The following is a 21,600-nucleotide window of genomic DNA, read 5'->3' on the forward strand; positions in this document are numbered from 1 at the left end:
ACGTGTAATTTCCCATAATAATACTTCTATATCTGTCCTGTTCGAATCCAAGGTAACATTTTGATACACAAAGTCAACAACAACTTCATTACGAGATGATGAATGTGGGGATTCATCGCGTGGGGCGATACTCTACCCCATTGCTGGTCATTAAAGTCAAGTAGGTGAGTAGGTTTTCTTTTCTTTTTTTCTTAATAAACATATCCCCCCAAATAGGTGAAAAAAGTCAAATTTTGGTAAACCAAGAAAATGCACTTCAAGTACCGTATAGAGTACACATTTTAAATTGTACTTCAAATAAAGTGCACGTATTCAGAAATTTACTTAAAACATAGCGGGCACTTGCTACTTCAACTCCTATGCACCACGCACCCTGTCAATATCCCGTTTCTGTAAGGTACACTTAGCGCGCTGTGTTCCGAAGCTGTACTTATCACTGTCACAAACATATCGCCTTAGAACCAGACACGCGAAGTCCTTGGTGTTGGATTCCATAGTTTCGGAATAGCCAGATAGGAACGTTTTCGTTCACTGTTTGCTCACAGGCGCAGAGACAGAAGGATTTTGCAGAAGCTCGCAACATGAGGCATTTGAATTTCCTGGTAATAATCGTCATCTTGGAATGTAAGTGATGCAGCGTCTCCTATTATAGATATGTATTTGTTTTTTGTTTTTTTTCTACATTATGACACACGGACGTATAGCGCAGCGGAGTGAACTTGTTATGCAGAGAAGAGAGTGGACTATAGTCAAATAGACGGTACGAAAAGAACTCGTAAGGCGCTGCGATACGTTGAGCCACCTCATGCACCACTGTCATTTTGGCATCAGTCTTAAAAACTAGTCTCTTCCATGCATACATTATGACTCCCATTGCATGGCACGGTTTCTGGCCATTGTTTCAACGCAATTGTACGATTGGTCGGTACTCGAGTTCTTTTGCAGAGCGATCTCCCTCTCAGTATGGCGTCATGTTGTTCATCGAAGGAATTGTGCGCCCTGGCCGACTTTTTGGTAAGATACGGACATTAGTCTCAGTGAGCCTGAGGAAACCCAGCGAAAGCATCCCGGCAGCAGAGCTTGCATTAGAACCAGGGACACCTCTTATTTTCCGCAACGTAAAGTAGTAGGCTAGCAGTTTTTGTTGACGGCGGTAGCCGACACGTAGCGAACTTATCTGTTTTGGAACCAGTGTTGTCTGGATACAGTGAAGTTCTAACGCCCTATTTGGCCAGCAACGCGCAATTGGTGACCTCTTTGGCACAGTGTCCCGTAATTTTGAATTAAAATTTTCTAAAAAAAGTGCAATTGATTCGTAAGCTGTAACGTAAGAGTTTAAATAAATTTTTAATTTAAGAGTTTAAATAAATTTTTGTGAGATTGCACCTCCACTGCTTTATGGTACCTGTAATCACTAACCGCCGTATTCCCTTCAATACGCCACGTGCCCCACGGCCAGGGGTCCCTTAAGTGTGTCACTTGGGGGACTGGTGAGTCCAGTTATGGGAACACCCTCTCAGTGAGCTGTGCCACGAGTGGGCTAGCTTCCCCAGGATACCCCAGCATCAGCACTTGCGCAAACGGGAGGATGCATCAGTGAGAACAAATATAGGAGGGTAATTCTACTTTAAATCGACTAAGGTCCGCCGATGACATTTTTCGATTTCAGTGAAAAATATATATGTCGGAAGCGACCTTCAGTGAAGACGTAAGCAGGTTCCCGGAGCTTCCTACGATCAACCAGTCCACAGATGGGGAGGGGGCAAGGAGGCGGCGTCTTCGCGACGTGATTTTTTCTCGCGACTTTGCAGCCTTACTGATTCCATTTCATTCGCATCACAGCCCTCATGGCTCGCACAACCTGTGTCGTTGCCGAAAGAAATGTCAGTAAAGTTAGGTGAGAGCAGAAAATTGCCGATGTTTGGTATGGCGTACCTTAGCCACTGCAATACTTCTTCCAATAATTTTGCGGTTACTGAAAGGCCAACGTATACCCTAAATCCAGCTGCAAAAATATGTTGCACAATTTTAGTAGGATGAACGCAGCGAGCTTTTCTCTGTGCCCAGGTTTCGCCGTTGCGGCCTTGCACTCCGACTCCACTTTCGAGTGGCACGCCGTCGCGCGTTTCAAATTTCACTATCCTTCGGTCTTCCTGATGTTGCATTGATTCACGCTGCTGGCATTTGTTTGTGGACACGACCACGTCGGCATTCTTAATTACGATCAAACCTTTTATATGCCGTTGCGAGACCAACACCAATGGCGTCTGTCTATTATGCCGCAGCGACTGAGAGTGGAGTACTGATTGGAATAGCTGAGTATAGCAGCAACTTTTGTCAATACCGCACAGGGTGTTAATTTTTTAAATTAAATTCAGTACTGGGAAGCGCTACCAGTGGCTGATTGCTGGGGGTGCCGTCTTTATTACAGCCGCACAAAGAAGCAACAGAAACTGCCTGCCTACATTGCATAGGTACCACGCCTTTCTGCGATGGAAATTATCGTGACATCTATTTGCGACATATATTAATAAAAAATAATAAGGTGTGCATTCTACCGGCAGGGGTTCGCCTGGTCTGGCGTGGTGCAACCTTCCTCGTATTGATCAAATCCTGTGTAGCCTTACCCTAACCCTTACCTAATTGACCAAATAATGTCGGGGCTCAGGGGATGCATATGCTACCTATGTAATGTAAGTTAAAACGTAAGTTAATGTAATGTAAGTTAAGGTACTGACAGTTTTTTGTTACTTCTTCTTGTGGCTGTAATAAAGACGGCACCTCCAGCAATAAGCCACTTGGCCTTATCACTTCCCAGTACCATTTTTTTAGCGCACACTCTGTGCCGTGTCGACAAAACTGTTCCAAAAGTTGTTGCTATACTCAGCTACATATTGTCAGCCAGTACTCCACTCTCAGTCGCTGTGGCATAATAGACAGACGTTATCTGTTCGTCTTACAACGGCATATGAAAGGTTGTACACAAATAAGAATGCCGACGTGGACATATCCACAAATAAGTGCCAGCGGCGGGAATCAGTGCAACATCAGGAAGACCGAAGGCAAGTGCAATTTGAAACGCGCGACGGCGTGCCACTCGAAAGTGGAGTCGAAGTGCAAGGCCGCGGCGAGACATTTGCACGGAAAAAAAAATCGCTGCGTTCACCCTACTAAAATAGTGCAACATATTTTTGCAGCTGGATTTACGGGATACGTTGGCCTTTCAGGAACCGCAAAATTAGTGGAATAAGTATTGCAGCGGCCTGGGTATGCCATACCAAACATCGGCAATTTTCTGCTCTCACCTTATTGTACTTACATCTCTTTCGGCAACGAAACGGGTTAGAATGATTTTCTATATATTCAACGATAGAGGAAAGATTGCAAATTAAAAGCATGCTTCATTTGCGGATATCTGACCAGCCGTCGAGGAGCTATGAGAGCTAAAAAATGTACAATTGTTGTCATATCTACTGACTTTGGCATTTTGTCTTCGCCGTCTCTTTAAAGTGACACCATTTTCACTCCGTACAGGTATAGTAGAGTGCCCAGACTTTATATGTGCTAGCTGTGAGGGCTGTGACGTGAATGGAACGGTATCAATAAGGCTGCAAAGTCGCGAGAAAAAAATCACGTCGCGAAGACGGCTCCACCTAACCCCCTCTCCATCTGTCGACTGGTTGATCGTAGGAAGCTCCGGGAACCTGCTTTCGTCTTCACTTGAAGTCTTTTCCAACATACTTTTTTTTTTTTTTTTTCACTGAAATCACAAAATGTCGGCGGCGGACCTTTCTCGATTGAAAATGGAACTACCCAGAAGATAATGAAGGCTTCAAAAAGGAGGGCACCCGCGTAAAGGTAGAGTGCGGATTGACATGGACCACCTCACCAAGACTATTAATTGCCATGGTGTTGCACCATATTTAAATTATTTGCGCCATATTAATTTATTTGGCGCGGTCCACTCAAGAGTTGCTGAAGCATGCTGGGGCGCCCCCCAGGAACCTTCAGCCGCAGCAACCTTTAGCGCACATTTGAGTGTGGGAGTTGCACAGGATGGAGCCGGCATTGAGAATGATAGAGAGGGTGGTAAGAAGTGTATTAGGCTCTAGGGATCCCCGAGGGCGGAGCCAGAATACGGCGGCAAGGCACGGCATGTATAGTATGCGAGTGGAGTTGTTGTAGAAAGCAACACACGGAAGAATGAAGAAAAGGATATGATGATAGAGCGCCTGAACGCTTGTTAAACACGGTTATATTAACCAGTTATACAGGGTGTTTCACGAAAATCCCCCGGCTGAATAGTTCGTGAGCAGGTGGCGCTATCGAAGAAATTTCGTTTCTGTAAAGATCCTTGGGACATCGACCATGAACAGAGTAGTCAGCGGCTCATTTGCATACGCTCACTATTTAGATAAACATCTTAACTTTTAACTCTTACTTCGCACGCTTAAAGGGACGGTCTCGTACAGCCGGGGCGATTCCGAAACTGAGCCAAAACTATCTTCACGAGTACTGTACGCATACACCCGTCAAAGTTTCATTCGGAATAACCAAGTTGCTTTCGAGGAATTTGTCGAAACGTGCCGTAATAGCAGACGACGAAAGCCGCGCTTCTCTCATGCATACGTCACGTATGACGTCGGCCTGCGGGTAAGTCGTCGTTGTCATGGTAATTGTAACTTGCAGACGCACCTTGGGTTGAGTCATCCCCTTTGCTCTCGAAATGGGGACACTGAGGCAAAGACCTCCGCGAGCGGAGAATGTAGTCCGAGCATTGACTGTGGGGTCTCCGATAATGTGGCGCATAATGAGATACGTGGAAGCTAGGTCACGTGTTTTCTTTCCGCGAGTATTTAATGCGGTTTTTAAATAAACACGCACTCCTTCTCCATGTACGTCGTCAGCGACAGTTCATTTCGAAGCATGATCAGTGTACAACGGGGAGTGTAATGGAAGCGCGCGTAATATATTTTTGGTCGGAGCTGTAATTCGACCGCGCGCGCCGATGGCCAGCGACTTCAGATTTGTGATTGTGGGTGTGGTTGTCCTGCGACTTTTCTCTTGTCTCTGAGGGTTAACATAGTTGTTCTAAAGCACCATGCTTACCACTTCTTAGAATGTGCGTTTATTACCTGAGAACTCAAAGAAAATGTACAAGAGTTGCCGCGGTGCCCAGAAACTTCTGAAAGTCGTCTGCTCATGCCGATCCACTAGCGCGCGCAAAAGCAGACGATTTCTGTATCCTATCACGGAGTTCCACGCAGGGCGACGTGGCCGCTCTTATCGTTGCCAACACAGATCGCGGCATGCTCTGCAATCTTTATCAACTTAATTCGGTTATTTAATAAATGTGGCGTGTTTTGTCGAGTAAATTAGCAGTATTCAATTTTCAACAAAGGGCAATCGAATGGTACATTTTATTAAAGGGGCAGGGGGTACGAGACCGTCCCTTTAAGGAATCTCTGTTTTACGCATCGGGACCTTCAGCGTAAAATATTCCAAGAAAAAACCCGCATCGACACTTCCAAGTAATTTTTCCAAGTAATTAATCGGTTTCGTTTACGTATTTCTTGCGCGGAGCAGTGCACCAATGCGATCTTTGGATCAGCTATCCGGCTATCAATTTCTGTTCATCCGCCTTGTTCACGCAAGGGGGCGACGGAAGATTAGGAACAGCCGCAAGAGATGCTTTGATAGATGCTCCTAGAGTGGAAAACCTCCCCACTTCATCATCAGACTATATATGTTGTTGTTGTTGCTTTGACATCCCTTCTCAAAGCCACTGGTAAACAGCGCTGCCAGTTCAGTCGTTCCGTAGGTGAGATAGCGTGCTCTTATCATGGATGATGACGAATGCGCCACGAGCGCTGTGAACTAGTGGGGTTCACTCTTAAAAAATAGCTACACCACATAGCACGCTCCTAGCCAACCATAATCCCGAATGACAACGTTAGCGGGATTTGTTGAAAACGGGAGGCGGGACCTTATTAGGGACCCCTATTTTCGGCATAATTGATACAAAAAAAAACCGTACGCCTCCCATTTTCCTCAAATCAAGGTAGAGAACGTTATCATTCGGGATGATGGTTGGCTAAGAGCGTGCTATATGGTGTAGCTAATATTTAAGAGTATACCCCACTAGCACAAAGCACGCGGCGCATTCGTCATCATCCATGATAAGAGCACGCTATCTCACCTACGGAACGAGAGAACCGCCAGCGCTGTTTACCAGTCCCTTTGAGAACGAATACCAAAGCGTCTCTTGCGGCTGTTTCTAATCTTTCACCGCCCCCGTGCGTGAAACAGGCGGATGAACACGAAATTGACAGCCGCATGGCTGATCCAAAGAGCGCATTGGTGCACCGTGGTATCGGTGCACCGTGGCATCGACATTGGTGCATTGGTGCTCCGCGCAAGACGTACGTAAAACGAAACCAATTAATTACTCGGAAAACTCACTAAGTGTCGATGCGTTTTTTTTTTTCTTGGAATACTTTTCGCTGAAGGTCCCGATGCGTAAAACAGAGGTTCCAAAAGCGTGCGAAGTAAAAGCTCAAAGTTAGCATGTTTATTTAATTAGTGAGCGTATGCAAATGAGCCGCTCACTACTCAGTTCATGGCCGATGTCCCAAGGATCTTTACAAAAATGAAATTTCTTCGATGGCGCTACCTGTTCACGAATTATTCAACCGGGGGATTTTCGTGAAACACCCTGTATATCGCCTGACGTATACGTGCGAAACATTTTGAGTAGTTTAAGTTGAAAATTTGTTCGTTAGCCGTGGCATTTTCATGACATGCAAATTTTACGGCGTGAACATGGAGGCCTCCTATATACAATGCGTGCTCCAGTCTGTAACGGCATATTAGTCGTTATATCTTTAAGACGTTTAGTCCAGCTGAGCTATATAGCTCGCAGGGAGCCTTGACGAGAAATTCCGTGTTAGAAAACTGAATATCTGAAGAGCAGAATAGTATGAGTCAGAAAATAGTGCGAGTCAGAAAGAAATACTGTCAGAAACACATTATTCCTACCGTAATTCAGACTATTGATAGTTTGACCGCCTAGTGGGCTCTCCTGAACAACTTTTAATCATACAGTGCACATTGGCTGCTTATATTCTGGAGCGAAACGCATCTCAGAGGTAACGTTTTCACAGTAGTGCAGATGACGACAACAACAACAACAACAATAAAGGCGCAGGTGCAGATGAACCAACAACGTTTGTATCCGTTTAGCAGAACACGGGTACTGTGCCTTTTGTGATCGACCCATTAATCGATTTTTTTTCCATGCTGACACTCTAACAGCTTTTCCATCCTATTGCGTTTTGTTTAAAGCAGAGTATTTGAATGATGATACAACGAAGAGTACCGATCCATTTTTCATTTTTGCAGTAAGTGCACTCATTGCAGGACTGTGTGGAACTTTCAATCAGAAGGTGAAACTATTCGTAGCTTGAGGAAAGCTTATTGTGGTCGGCTCACCTATTAATAACAATATAGATACTGCTTTAATGACTACCGCCAGTCACAAATTACGTATAACCCTGACTGGAATTAAAATGCACTGTTTAGATTGCAATTCCTTTTCCCTATTTCAGCGTATGTGGTTCAAGCACTAGGGTTATTTTTTGGGGAGTACCACGAGCACAATCGAATCGAGCTACCCTTTGAAGAAGGAGACATCACATGTCGTCGCTATAGGGATGGAGACGTTTATGAGATGCAAGCTATCGACAGTCTCTCGTTTTGTGATGGTGAGGATGACTGCATGAACCGCGAAGATGAAGATCCTGACATATGTGGTGAGTAAAAGAATAATGCACGATATCTTATCTAACGTCAAGCTGAGGGAACCAGGAAAATGCCAGAATGTGCCGACCTAGAAGGATGACAACTCAGTTGTTTGTTGTGATGGTGGTACGAGATGTAATGCCTCCAGTGCGGGGCATGCCGCTTGAGAGGATCGGTCGTGTGGCTGCAATTTTTTTTCGCCCAGGGGGGCAACTCTATCAGTGAAGAGGCGTAGGTTTGGTTATGTCCGGAACAAGTAGCAGGCTGGGATAAATCACTCCCTAATCAAGATGCAACTGTATTACTGAATGTGTTTCTTAGTTAAATTACTGTTTAACTTAGATGATACTGTCTCCGCCACAAATTAATATGGTACCACAGGTTCCCAGCTAAAGGTATACAATACGGCGAAGGTATAAACGTAAGAGAGAAGTACCTTATTATAGCCTCAGCTGCCGTGGAAGGTATGGCGTCGACGATTTATACCTTCCACATGGATTAAACGGGGTATAGACGTTCCTGATCAGCAAATAAAGACGTTGGTGATGAGGTATTTATACCTTCGTTATACCTCTTCTATGCCTTTTCTTCTAACAGTGATAGCTGTGTACCCGGTATCCTATGCAGCACTGCTTCCGGAAGCCGTTCCGCCTCGTGTAACAGTGTACAAGTAGGTAGTCGTGTACAATCGTGTCACGCTTGCGAACAACAACAACAACTTTATTTTTGACCTTGGAGAGTGGGGAGTTTCATCGTCACAGGCGATACTCTACCCCATTGCTGGTTGGAATGGGGGGAATAAAATAACTAGCCCCTTCACAATAACGATCGAAGTCCGATGGTGTCCAGAAATGTCAGAAGAGCTTTGAGCGCAGAGCGTTGCTGGGCTGGATTGGGCCAGGGACCAAGCAATTTCGATAGGGAGAGAGGGCGAGAGGGAGAGTGTGGTTCGGGAAGGTTGGTAGTGAGGGCAATGAAGAAGAATATGCTACAGATCCTCAAGAGCACCACAGTGGCAGCAGGTGGGAGAGTCAGCTTGTCTCAAGCGGTAACACCACTGAGCTGTAAAGGCCACATCGAGGCGCATTCGGTGGATTAATGCAGCATCTTGACGAGAGGTGTTTCGTGGCATGCGGAAAGCGAGCGTTGGGTCAACTCTGCTCAACATAGAGGGGGGAAGAATGTCGGTTGTCCATTGGCGGGAAGCCAGGGGTGTCACGAGGCGTCGGAGATTTGAACAGCGGTCTCCTCTCAGCCGAACAATACGGGTCCGTTTCCGATACGAGAGTGCTGCTTCTGCGGCGCTGTCGGCCTGCTCGTTCCCCACGACACCACAATGGGCTGGAACCCACTGGAGAACTAGCCTGTGGCCTGCGGCGTAGATAGTGTGGTAAGCCATTAGCACGTCTGTGACTAGGGGTGCGGATGGGCCTCTTCTTTCCAGAAGGTTTGGGAGGCGTACAAAAGTGGGCGGTACCGGTAGAGACCAGGGGGCTTCCGGCGGTATAGTGTCCTTAGTTATGAAGCCAGTGAGAGTCTGGCGTGTCCTCTGCTCTACTCGATAGAAGTCGCTTTCAGGGCGGTATAGAATTTTCCTGAGTCGCGGGTGGCGGGGAATGTGAGTATCCAAACGGAGGTAGTGCAGAGCCGTTGCCCGTTCACGGAGAACTTCAATCGGGAGCTCACCAGCTTCAGCCAGTACTTGCCGTGTTTCAGCGATTCTTGGAACTCCGAGGCATCGACGAAGGCTTCGAGCAAACAGGGACCGAAGTGTATTTAATGAAGTTCTTGATATCCTGTGCAGAATAGGAAGGCTGTAAAGCACAGTCGCCCTCACCAATGCCGCGTGAACCGCGAGCAGGGAACGCTGATCACAGCCCCATCCTGAGCTCACGCTTGCGATAATTCAACAGTATTTCCACTAAAGTGAATTCTGCATTCAAAACAAACAGCGCCCACCAACGAAACTGCGTATATATCGCTCTTGTCTACCAATGATGTCAATTACGCTGTAAAATAATGCGGTCTGCCAGCTGATGCAACGAGAAATAAAGCAACAGCAATCGTTGAGCTGCAAAGAAACTACCGGGATAATCTTAAATTTCGCGTGATGGTTTGTAGATACGGATCCAGTTTAGAGGAAGAACTGGAATGACTCATGATGTAACGCCAGAGAGGATAACGTGCTCTTGGGTTCGGCGTGAAGAAATAGTCGCCCGATGTGAAAGTGAAGGAACCGCGAGCCCGTAGTTGGTCCCTCAACGAGTTTGAAAGTCGCCCAACACGGCAACCATCCACCTTCCACCTGCATATCCTTTTACGGGATCATAAACAAGCTTCCACCGCGGGACCCCTTGATGCCATGCGACTACTCAAGCTGTTCTTGTGTGTGTGTGTGTGTCTTTCTGCTGTCAAGAGGACCTGTGCTCATGTCAGAGGAACACAGTTACATAAAAATAAGTGATGATACGTTTTACAGAATCGGTACGTTTCAGAGTGTCAGGTACACAATCAAGCGCAATGTCGATTCTCTGTGGAAGGCACTACGAGTGAACTCAGGGCCCTTCTGCGTAGCGTCTACTAAAAAGTGTTTGACGACCAGTATATCAGCTTGAGCGCTGTGAAATGTGCTTTTCGGTAATATGACTTTGACATTTGTGGATCCAGCCCGTCAGACAATGCGACCGCGCAAAAATGGAACAGATTGGAAAGTACGTCATACATTCGAGCTAATTTCTAAAAAGCCACATCATTTATCGTCTTTATGTTTTTCTCGTGACTTAATAAGCGCTTGCGACTGCAGAATATGCAAAAACAAACAAACAAAAAACATGCTGCATTACTTGCGTAGCTTCGACGTTACAGGGATCCAAAGTGAGCCTTCCTGCCAATCTATGCACCTGGTGGTTATAACCCCTCTTACGTTTCACCACATAACAGAGACTCACACATGTTTGACCAGCGGTGATGGTAATGTGCACGGGTTCCATGCAGGTTCGTAAGCGGAAGTAGGCAAGGGTGTCACTCTAGACAGCACCCATTATAAACGCAGTGATCATGGGAACTCATTACCCCTTCCCTGGGCTAAGTGTATGCATGTACGCATGTATGTTGGAATATCGGCATGGCAGGATGACGTCGAAATAGATCGTGTAAAAGTAAAACGTTCAAAAATAAATCTCTTACAGATCAACCCTTCAAAATAAACCCTTCAAAATAAATCAGGAGAAAATCCACGCTATCGAAATAAACTCCAAAAAAACGAAATAAATCTTCGAAATAAATATTTTAAAATCCGCCGTCTCTGATTGGCGGACAGCCGACGGCTCTACGTCTGCCGCGGAAAAGAGTGCGCTGATCGCGCTTGGGGATAGCCGAGGCAAGAACTGTGAACCAGGATTTATCTACGCCGGACGTAGGTTGTGTCTGTATGTGACCCGTGGCCAGTGTTCCCAACTTATTGGGGGGAATGTTTTCTGATTAGACGGCTGGCGAATTTTATTGTTCGTGAATCCTGGCCAGCATTATCTCCTCTCTCTCTGGAATAATAACATCCAGTACGAATGACCGTCGTCGCGCAATCCGTCCACAACACCGCCATAGCCATCTCCCCACCCCCCAAGCCTGTTATCCTCGTTCACAACTCAGCTCTCAGCTGGTTCACGGGTCAAGAGTGTGTGTCCTGGCATCCTCCTCATCACTTTTACACTGGATATTTAGAAATCCAAAGTTGTTATTTGAAGAAATGTACTTGATAACAGTACAAACAAGCATGTTCCGCCGAACATCGTGTCGCCCATAAACTACCATACGGAACATTACCTTGCTAAGCCTAGCCATGATTTATTTTAACAACGTTTATTTTGAGGGCGCGTATTTTTAAGCGGTTTGTTTCCGAAAATGGATTTTGAAGGGTGGAACTTTAAGCGTGGATTTTTTAATGTTTTATTTTAAAAGATTTATTTCGGCGTACAGCCGGCATGGCGAGGTTCGGGGCCTTATAAATGGTCTATGGTTACCAGGTTGCATGGTACCATTGCAAACTATAGGATATTATTTGTAAGCATTGCGTTATCTCGGTGGTTGCGCCACACGTAGTCTATATACCGGTGAGAAATGTTTTTATCTTTTATCGCGCCGCGCACGTTTTAAGAAATATTACAGGACACTTGAAGTAGGTCGATCTTTACTACTTACAGGTCTTTCATGGATGGAAAGACATTAAACGACTGCATGCTTTTTCATTCATCAGGTACCCTCCATCCTTGCAGTAGAGGTTTCCTGTTTACAGACGTTATAGTCAATTATTCATTGACTTTTTAAACCGTTTGCGTAAATCCTTTTAACCCTTCCTTCTATGTTAGGCACAGTCATGGTTTTAGCTATTTTCCCTACCATGTAGCACAGTTATATATGTTGCATATATCAAGCGACATGCCAGGCACGTGTGATATGGAGCGGGTGAACTGTTATACCCGCCACACGGGATGAGAACCATCATTTTTTTTTTAGGTGGGAGGGGGAGGGGGCAGTTCGGTTGAGGTTGGGTTTTAGAGTAGAACAAGTAAGGTTCGAACCAATTTTAACCGGTTCACCGAAGCCAATTATTTTAAATTACTGGTACTACAATTCATACGTACACTCTTATTTTGGTAACCTTAATATAAAGGTAAAAAAAATTGGACAAAAATATGCCTTTATCTATAAGTCTACACTGTTGCCTTTGGTTCCTTTAAGCTAGAAGTCTACAGCGTTCCCTGGAAAAATATCGCGGTTGCCTATAAATTAAGAGTACATGTGCCTTTTACATGTTTTGTTGTAACCCCTAAACAGGTAGTGACTTTTGGCCAAATTTACCTCATAATTTATTATTTAAGTTTAACCCTTTATTGTGGGTGCTGGTTAGAACAGGGAAATGGCGGGCAACATATGAGAGAGAACACTGTATGTGTGTGGAGAGAAAAAACAGTACAACCAAGTCAAGGTTAGTGCCAGAAATATGTATTTTTGAATGCTTACAAGATACATAAATCAGGATAGATACATTCAGATACACAAAATGTTCAAAGTACCCAGACAGTCCATCTTACTGCCGTGTTCTTTTCTTTCTGCTTGGGAAATTAACAAAATGAGTGTTACAGAATATGCTTTTTCTCTAACTTAGTTATTAGGTCCCTCAACTTTCCGTTCATGGAGCCCTTAGGTAAGCTGTCTCTGACAAGTATCCTCTGTATCAACAGCAGTATTTGTCCGTAAGCCAAAGGGTAGGTCCAATTTTTTATGTAGTACACCACAAGACAAAGGATCAAGGCTTTTCCTAGTGTGCACAGTGAGTCCAGTTGTACTCATTCCCCCTGGCGCCCACAGTGCAACTCCTTGCTGTTTTCTTGAAAGAATAGCGTAGGTCCCGGTAGGAGTGCGGAGGAGGGTGCTGATGCCTATGAGAAGAGGTAGGACACCATTATAGGCAAACAGCTATTTAAGGCTCGTCCAATATAATGACATTCTCGTCATCTGTATTCCGTAGGGTTTGATGTGTGTGTGTGTGTGTGTGTGTGCGCATCTTGCAGAAATAAAAAACATACAAATGCACTGAGAAGGATTGTTCTGTGGGGATAACTATTTTTGCCACTCCATCTTACCTGTACAATGAGCCTGTGCTGGGAATGCCTTGATCGCAAGTACTGCTCCAAGCAAATGTAAGATGGCACCTCCCCGGTAACTTCGCTGAATGCATTCTTCACCGAACGAAGCGAAAGCTCAAGACTCTCGATTTTGTCCCCGAACCGTAGTTCAGCTTCAAGGGTCAACTGAAATGGCATTTCACCGTTCTATACAACTCTAATGTTATCACGACAGGCGGGATATGATAACTTGGCAAATCTTCCCTGAGGAAATAGGCCGGTATATCATCACTGGGGTGGTTCTGTCTCTGGTTCAAAGTCGCTCTGAGGACCTCTCTTATTCTGATAATGTCTATGCAGGCAGTGTGTGGAGTTATGGCCTGCAAGAAATCCCCAAAATCAAGATGTGCAAGCAAATAATTTGCTAATAAAATATTTGATTATGCACAAACCAGGTACTGCAACTTCCCTATATATATTTCAAATTCAGAAAATTGTGAAATTGAATGACACGGAAAGCTATTATGTCATACCTCCAACTCCTGCATGGCCTCTTCCACTGTGAAAGGACTGCGCGGATCAGGACGCGTATTATCTGTTGTTGGACCTGACGAGGTTGCTGGGCTGCGGCTGTGTCTATAGCGCCTTTGCTTCCTGAGGGTGCTGACGCGATGGATAAACACAGACTGAAAACACATGATCTGCTCAGTACATGCAATGAAATTCCATCTGCATAACAAATAAAACATATTAGGAAAATCTTACCCAAGGGTAACGGCAGCGCTTGTACGTCTGAGCCTTAGTGGTTTCCCAAGCCATGTACGGATATGCTTCTGCAAGTGCTGCTGCTAGTGAATTGTATTGCCAACGCAGCTGTGCCTTGTTACCTTCCAAGATTAATCTGTGTTTGCTATACGGAAGGTCGAGGACATCAGACTTTTAAAGGAATGTTATTAGAACGTGCACGTGTTTTCTCTAAGGCTTCAATAAGTACTGTATTTACTCGAGATGATCAATCAGTTCATGTCGCAGCTGGATACACTGATGGGCGTACTGTGCTATTTGCATGTCTTTTCCTTCTAGCAATGGGCTTAGATATGCAGAAAATGCTGGAAGGTCATTCTTTGTCCACTTTCCAACCTGGAGACAAAATTAATCAAAGTAATTTTTATTTCGTCATTTTTATTACCAGACAAGCTAAGGTATAGCAGCAAATGATGGTCTGATCAGAATTAAAACACACCAGATGAATGCTCATCACTCAGTTGACGCAGGGAAAAAATGCAGGCACTTTGAAATGCAGCATAAGTGGTCAACCCTCTTGTATGCGAAGAGTGGCCACGGATAAAGGAAATCTGTACTGTTAATCACACATATGCGACTTGTTTCTATCAGCTCAAATGCATTCAGCTTACAGAGGAAACCCAAGTTCGTCAAGGAGGAACACACAAAATATTTTGTATTCTGCCACAGAACAATATTCGTAATTTTGACGAATTCTGGATCTTGTGTTGCTTCACCTGTGATCATAACGTCACGAACTTTTAGACTGACATTATCGATAACAGCTGAAGGGGTGGACAGTGCCGTTTTTCCTATGTGTTCTTCCTCGACACCAGTCCTTATAAATTCTGGAAGCAACACAAATGGTGTCAACACTTTGGGTGAACAAGAAAGGCTGCAGTCGTCACGTGGTTCACCATCCGGGCCCCAAAGATCATATGACATTTTCATCTGATACATTTCAGCAACACTCAGTGGAACGTTCTTGAAGTTCCAGAGTTTCTTAGATTTGGGCAGGGCGTTTTTACTCTCAAATCTCATGGTCCAGTGATGATGTGCTGGGCCAAACAGTTTGATCTGTTTTGGGATATGAATGAGCATGTGGTGCTTCGGAAGGAATTTCTCGGCTCCATAACAGCTCACAAAAAGTTCGTTATGTTGCGCTATTAGTCCTTCCAAGTCACTTAGCCCTTCTACTGTCAGCAGAGGTGACAAAACTGCCTGTGTAATAGAGCACAGCAACAAGAAGCAGTGTACATGCGGTTCATCAGGAGCTAACATGTAAGGATCACGCATCAACAGTAAATGCAACAGAAGGACATAAGTTGCAGCTGCAGAAGAAATTGGACAGCAATCAGTGTCAAGTGCACGCGGCCTCAACGTTTTGCCAACCGAATGATGAAAACTAAAGCTCGTAATAGCATCATCTAGTACCGGTTTAGTTATTACCTTAGCTCCATAAATGAGAAATTTGGCAAAAAGTGATATTTCCCGAGGCACAATACCTTCCAGTAGCACATGCATTGGGTCGTACAACAAGTCGTGCACCAAAGAAAAATTATCTATGTCGAACAAAACTGATCCACAGTTTATCCCAAATTTAATAGAGAGTCTCTTTCGTTCAGCATTTGTTCTTGCTGCACAGAGCTCTTCAACTTGTTCCCTAATTTCCTTGTCAGACCTAGGTATGCAGTCACTGTCATAGGTATGCTGGCAAAACTTAGCGGTTTCAGTCTTACAGCTTCTGCAAGAAAAGCGGATGTTGCGGCCGAACCCTTCTTTGAAGCCACCAATATTGTGGGCGGCCAATGAATCTCCAACATATGCTAGTAAGCAACCGTATATCTGTTCAGTACTATTTGGTGTCACAACAGAGATGCCTTTCTGTAAGGCATTGACTGTGCTGACAAAATCACTTAGCAGCACAGACTTCGCTTCACTGGTCTTGAGGTGCTTTGCATGGCCTACAGCAAGCAAAAAAATGTTCTGTACTTTAGATCTTTCTGCTGGAGGAATATTTGTAAAGCTTATGTAAAACATACTCAGTTTCCCTCTCAATCCTCTCTTTGCACCGATAGGGTTACTTAATTCTATTTCATCGCTGTACAGCAAGATAGTCACAACATTTTCACTATGCGCTTGCAAAACAGGGTGGCTCTTCGCCCTCAAACCATCTCTGAAATCGTGGAGAACGCCATCGTCCGACGAGACCTGTGATGTTTTGAAGTAGTTCATATACTTTGGATGTTTCATCAGATGTTCAAGGAGCGACATGAGGGGTACATAATATGCGGTTGCGCTATTCAAGAGTCGAACCGGTTCAGGCTTAAGGTAAAGTCCATGTGCTGCATAATGACGTTTCCGCTGACTATCTGTCGACAAGGACGAGAAACTCAAATCTAAGTCGTATGCTGTAAGCATATCCTGGACTTCGGAAACAACCGTATCAATGACAACCTTGGAACACCTGTGCTGACCCTCGAGCATGCGGCACAAGTGCCCTAACTTTGCAAGAGCAGGACATACTTGTGTGCTGCTGTCATTCGACAACCCAGGAGTTCCATGTGGTTCAGGCTCATGCTCCATAGGCTCCATGTTAGGAGGACTTGTTGTGTCTTCACAGCTTTCCTGTAATATTCCACCAGGTTCACAGAACTTCAAATGGCTTAGATAACGGTGAAAATTAGGAAATGTACACCACATAGCATGCAATTAGGTAAGCATTGCGGAGACACCGTAAGATGATGCTGGAATCGAGAGAGTGATGTGGTGGACAATTTACAATATCCACAACAGTAAATTCGTACTGTCCCATCCGCTTCATGGGCGTTTGTTCCTGGAGGCTCCAGATGACATTCTCCAAGGCCTGCATGGGGTGCAGCTTAAGAAGAGAGTAATGTCAAAATGCAGCCCTTCACTATAATACTATACACCACATTCATAAATACGTACGGTCCAAACGAGGCTGAGCTGTTTTGGTTAGCTGACTGGAGCTACAGGGCTGTTCTTGCTGTGAAACATTTCTTGGCAGTGAACCTATTTGGCAAACAAAAATACTTTACACAATATGATAGTATTAGATTTCGTGTTTTTCTAAGTCATGGCAAGGCACATTAATAAAAGTGCATTTGTGAATACACCACACTGGTACCAAAAGAAGCATTAGTTTCCCATTGTTTCAAAGAATCTGTTTTTCTTTCCGTGCGACTTTTCAAACAGAGCATTATAGCTGTGGACGCTGTACTTTGAATAGGATAACATTGTGCTCAGACGTATATGGAGTACAAGCAAAGCAAGAAACTGTGCCCACACTAATACCATGAAATTTACTGCATAAAAATTGCAACTGTTACTGTCTATGTTGTGTCTTACGCGTTCCTCGACTTCAGCGCTCCCCTATAGATTCCATTTTCTTTAGGATTACTTATTAGCGACGTACTTATAATAACACTTTCGCGCGAAATTTGTTTCAAACAGTTAGCACCGCGCACTGTCTATCCTGTCGTTTTTATTACCTGAAATCTAACCGAGAGAACGCCATTACGGCCTTCGCAGTCGAGATACCTATGGACTAGTGATTGGTGGACTAGGTTTGCGGCAAGCTTGTTTTTTTTCTTACCCACCTATTTCACAAAGTCCAGAGTGCTTTCCCGGAGCATGCTCGCAGTAGCAGCACAATATTCTTTTCGGCATACCCGCTTCGTTTGTCTCACATATATACTCTGGGCAGTCGCAGTGTCCATCGGTGCACCTCCCGCGGCGTACCCCATGGATGTCCGTATTCTGAAACGGCATGGCCGCCTGAAACAGTAATCAAGCTTCAACGACGTGAGCGTCCACTATAGCCGCAAGCTGTCAGCTTACCTGCTTCAGCGCGAAGGCACCGCAGAATACCGGGTTACCAGAAGCAGCAAGTAGGAGTTCGAACACCAAATGATCGCTAAGAATTTAAATGCGACGCAACCGACCGAAGAATTGTCCTGCGTCCGTTGTTCTCGACATGTTCGCACGGCACACTTCACGTGACAACGCACCTCGGTTGAAGAAAGAAAGAAAGAAAGACTCACGTGCAGCGCGAGCGCTCGGACAAGTCACGCGGGCTGTTTTTAGAAGTTGTCACCGTTGTCTTTATTTGCAGGGAACACCGAATTTACAAGTGACGCTGTTTCGGAATGTAGCCGTCACCTCTAAAAATGGGCTGTAACCTTTCTCGCCACTCGTTGTAACCGCAATATAGGACTGTAACCTTTCGAAGAGGAAAGAGTACCTTTTATGCTAGAAGTTACGGCTTTTTATACGTAACGTTTACGCTTACCAGATTAAGAGTGTAGGTTAAGCCATGCTAAGTACACATAACGTTACTTTCTCTCAGCGTGATTTCATTACACAACCTGAAAGCTGTAAGTGCGCCATACATAGCATCACCATATAAGCATATAAGCTACAGGACCACAGTGAAAGTCTGAGTTGTAATAACTCGAGAAGCGATTTTTAATGCTACACAAAACACTACATTTATGACAACAATAAGTTAGCAATAATATGTGGTGCCGAATAAATAAATAAATAAATTCGGGAGAGAAAGAAGGTCGAACTAAAGACGGGGAATTTGCTTCGCGGCGCTAACACGGAATTGAAAAATTGAAAATAAAGTGATGGAATTTCACAGAGTGGTTCTCGCCTCTATGCATGCTCGAAGTTCAGAATTAATCAAGCAAGTTGCTGTTTTTTTTTTCTTCTTTGTTGACTTTGTGAGGAACTATACAATGCCATGAACGAGCTAGTCCTGAGTGAGACAGTACTTTGTAGAAGACTCATAGTTTGGCTGATAAAATGTAAGAGCTTCACACAAGGTGTCCCAAAAAGCAATAAAGAAAAAAAAACGATACAGTTCCATCTCCAGCCTGCCTTCAAGCAGCACCGGGAAACCTGGTACACTTAAACAAAATCATTACCACACTGAATCCCCGTTTGCGCACGTTTTGGCTCGTGAATTCGTCGAATGTATGCGCTCGATTTATCTCAATATAAGATGTTCAAAACGTGGTTGAACTAGCGCTTCGTAGTCTGAAAGAAACCGCTACATGGTCAAACATGGACAAAGACCGTGGGGCTGGCTTGCTGAAGCAAGCATCCCACGTGAACAGTCTCGTGAACCGGTGCTTGAAATCTGTTCAGTTCTGGTTCGGTTCAGCCTGTGAAATAAACAATTTCGGTTCTGTTCAGTTTCTATTCAATTAAAAATAACGATTTTTAGCGCTTTTCGGGTCGGGTTGAGCTCCGGTTCCGACCCGTGCCGCCACATGCGCAATGTGGCCGGAAGGTTCAATTTGCAGCCCTGTAACGCCGACGCCACGCAAAGAATGCAACATGTTTTTGCACATTCTGCAACCGCAAGCCTATATACAGTCACGAGAAAAATACCAAGGCCATAAATGATGTGCGATTTTAGAAATTGGCTCGAATGTGTGGCCTACTTTCTGACTTTTTCGTTTTTTGCGCGGCTGCAGTTTGTGACATGCTGCACCTACAAATATCAAACTTAAATCACCGGAAAGCACATTTCACGACGCACAAAATGATATATTGCTCATCAGAATGATTTCAGTAGACGCTGCGCAGAAGTGTTCAGAATACAACAATAAAGTGAACGACCGGCCAAGTTTGCCATTTTTTTACATAAAAAAGGGATTTTTGTACACCTCTTTTGTACACTCGTACTTTCGTACTTTTCGTACTTTTGTACTTTTCGTACTTTTGTACACCTCTGTCCACTCTGCTCTATGTGGACAACAAGAAAAAGAATCACAAAGGTTTCTTGCGGGCATCTCGGCTCCGCCAGGAGCGGCCAAAGTTGGGAAAAACGAAAAATGCTACAAAGAGCGAATTCCACCTGATTTCATGCACATTTTTTTCTTGGCAACGAATGGACAAAAAGGCTTGAAACAAAGGTTTCGTCACCTAGAGATATCGGCTACAACATATAATTACGACATACAACATATAGACTATGTCCGGACCAACCTGCCCGAGCTTGCGTGGAATCACCCAATGATTGACACTATAGACGAGATATGGGGACTCTTGAGGAGTTTCTCATAAGGACTGGTAACTAAAGGCGAAGTGTAAATACGGTTTTTTTGGCAGCTGCTGTAGCCTGGTGAAGTGAATATAACAGTTCGCTGTGACAATACCTGATAAAGTGTGGCAGTGTGCTAATTTTACTTTGTGAGAGGGCAGTGAGGAAAAAGGTCTCATGATGCCATTGGGGATCAATGCCCAAGACCACGTGTTTTGTATCGTTGGAGCAGTCTGTAGTAGGCGCTGATCTGATGAGAAATAGACTTCTTTCCAGCCCACATAAGCAGAAGGTCGTGTCGCCTCTGCGCTCGGGAATTGCGTAGTTCTGATTTCGGCTAATTTTCATTGAAAAATTTGGCTATTTATCCCCACAAAGTACACGTACGTTTCAGCATTTTTTAAACGAAAGTGATATTCAAATAACGATTGCCTCCAATTCTGTAGTCGCAGATTTTCTCGAAAACATTTAATTGAAAGGTTAATTAATTTCACTAATAAGTCAATCCGCACTACCACTACCACCATCTACAGTAGGTCCGCCTAACCGCGCTACCTGCCGGTAAAAGTAAACTGACAAAAAAGAAAAAAGAAAAACAGGACGTGGCACTGTTCTATCTCAAACTGGTCACTGCTGTCATCTATTGTTGAAACAGGAATGTACGTCTATTGAACACGTTATACAAAATGAAAAGTGTTCAAAACGGTGGATCCGTAGCATTCGAAAAAATAAAATAAAATAAAATCAGAACGATGTCATTTGGAATGTTATTTGGCTAGGATCGTCTTCTGTGGTAAAGTTCTCTTTTAACAGTATATTGTTGGTAACTTTAGTTTTATGGTAGAAGTTATGGAGATATGAATATCTATTCATGTACGGAGATGTATTGTGCATGTTCTCTGGTTTCTACCAATGCCAACCGCAGCCCTGTGCATTTCGCAGCTAAAGACCTGGAGTCATTTCGCCTTGTCGTAAGGGACAGTGGGACCACGTGGGCTCTCCTCCGTTGGGACATCGAGGGCAATCCTCGACTGCCCTTTCCAGGATCCACACCGAGCGGCTTCCTTCTAACGCGTAGACGAGGTGATGTTGTTCTGTCCACGTATCTGGAATACTCGGAGCAGCGAAGTTATGTCATCGAAGATTTACTGCCATATATGAACTACACCATCATTCTACGACCATACAAATACAGGGACGAATATGACGGACATTACGAAGTCGGGAAAGCACACGCTGTTATTGTGCATACAAACAAAACAGGTACGAGTGAGCCAATGCTATTATCGTTCTGGTATTCAGTGTCTTAGGGCA

The 21,600-nt window shown here is 44.5% G+C and overlaps 2 protein-coding genes across 2 annotated transcripts in view; one reads left to right on the top strand and one right to left on the bottom strand.

Annotated features, from left to right (window-relative positions):
* Positions 1-525: 525 nt before the first annotated feature.
* LOC135372411 (uncharacterized) overlaps positions 526-21,600 on the top strand; it is a 121,769-nt gene continuing 100,694 nt past the window's right edge. Inside the window, exons 1-3 of the mRNA XM_064606026.1 lie at positions 526-624; positions 7,608-7,811; positions 21,229-21,549. Of these exons, the coding sequence (XP_064462096.1) occupies positions 582-624; positions 7,608-7,811; positions 21,229-21,549 (568 nt within the window). The 5' untranslated portion in view covers positions 526-581. The remainder of the gene's footprint in view (positions 625-7,607; positions 7,812-21,228; positions 21,550-21,600) is intronic.
* Positions 12,881-18,268, bottom strand: LOC135372406 (uncharacterized). The gene is made up of 10 exons (XM_064606018.1): positions 18,072-18,268; positions 17,831-18,008; positions 17,160-17,243; positions 17,015-17,088; positions 16,734-16,835; positions 14,428-14,564; positions 14,190-14,334; positions 13,958-14,110; positions 13,443-13,804; positions 12,881-13,238 (listed from the first exon to the last, which is right to left on the bottom strand). Exons 2-9 carry the CDS (start codon positions 18,000-18,002, stop codon positions 13,607-13,609), a joined length of 1,065 nt encoding a protein of 354 aa, XP_064462088.1. The 5' UTR covers positions 18,003-18,008; positions 18,072-18,268; the 3' UTR covers positions 12,881-13,238; positions 13,443-13,606.

This window comes from Ornithodoros turicata, unplaced genomic scaffold (assembly GCF_037126465.1).
Source record: "Ornithodoros turicata isolate Travis unplaced genomic scaffold, ASM3712646v1 Chromosome147, whole genome shotgun sequence".
Taxonomy (NCBI): Eukaryota; Metazoa; Arthropoda; class Arachnida; order Ixodida; family Argasidae; genus Ornithodoros; species Ornithodoros turicata.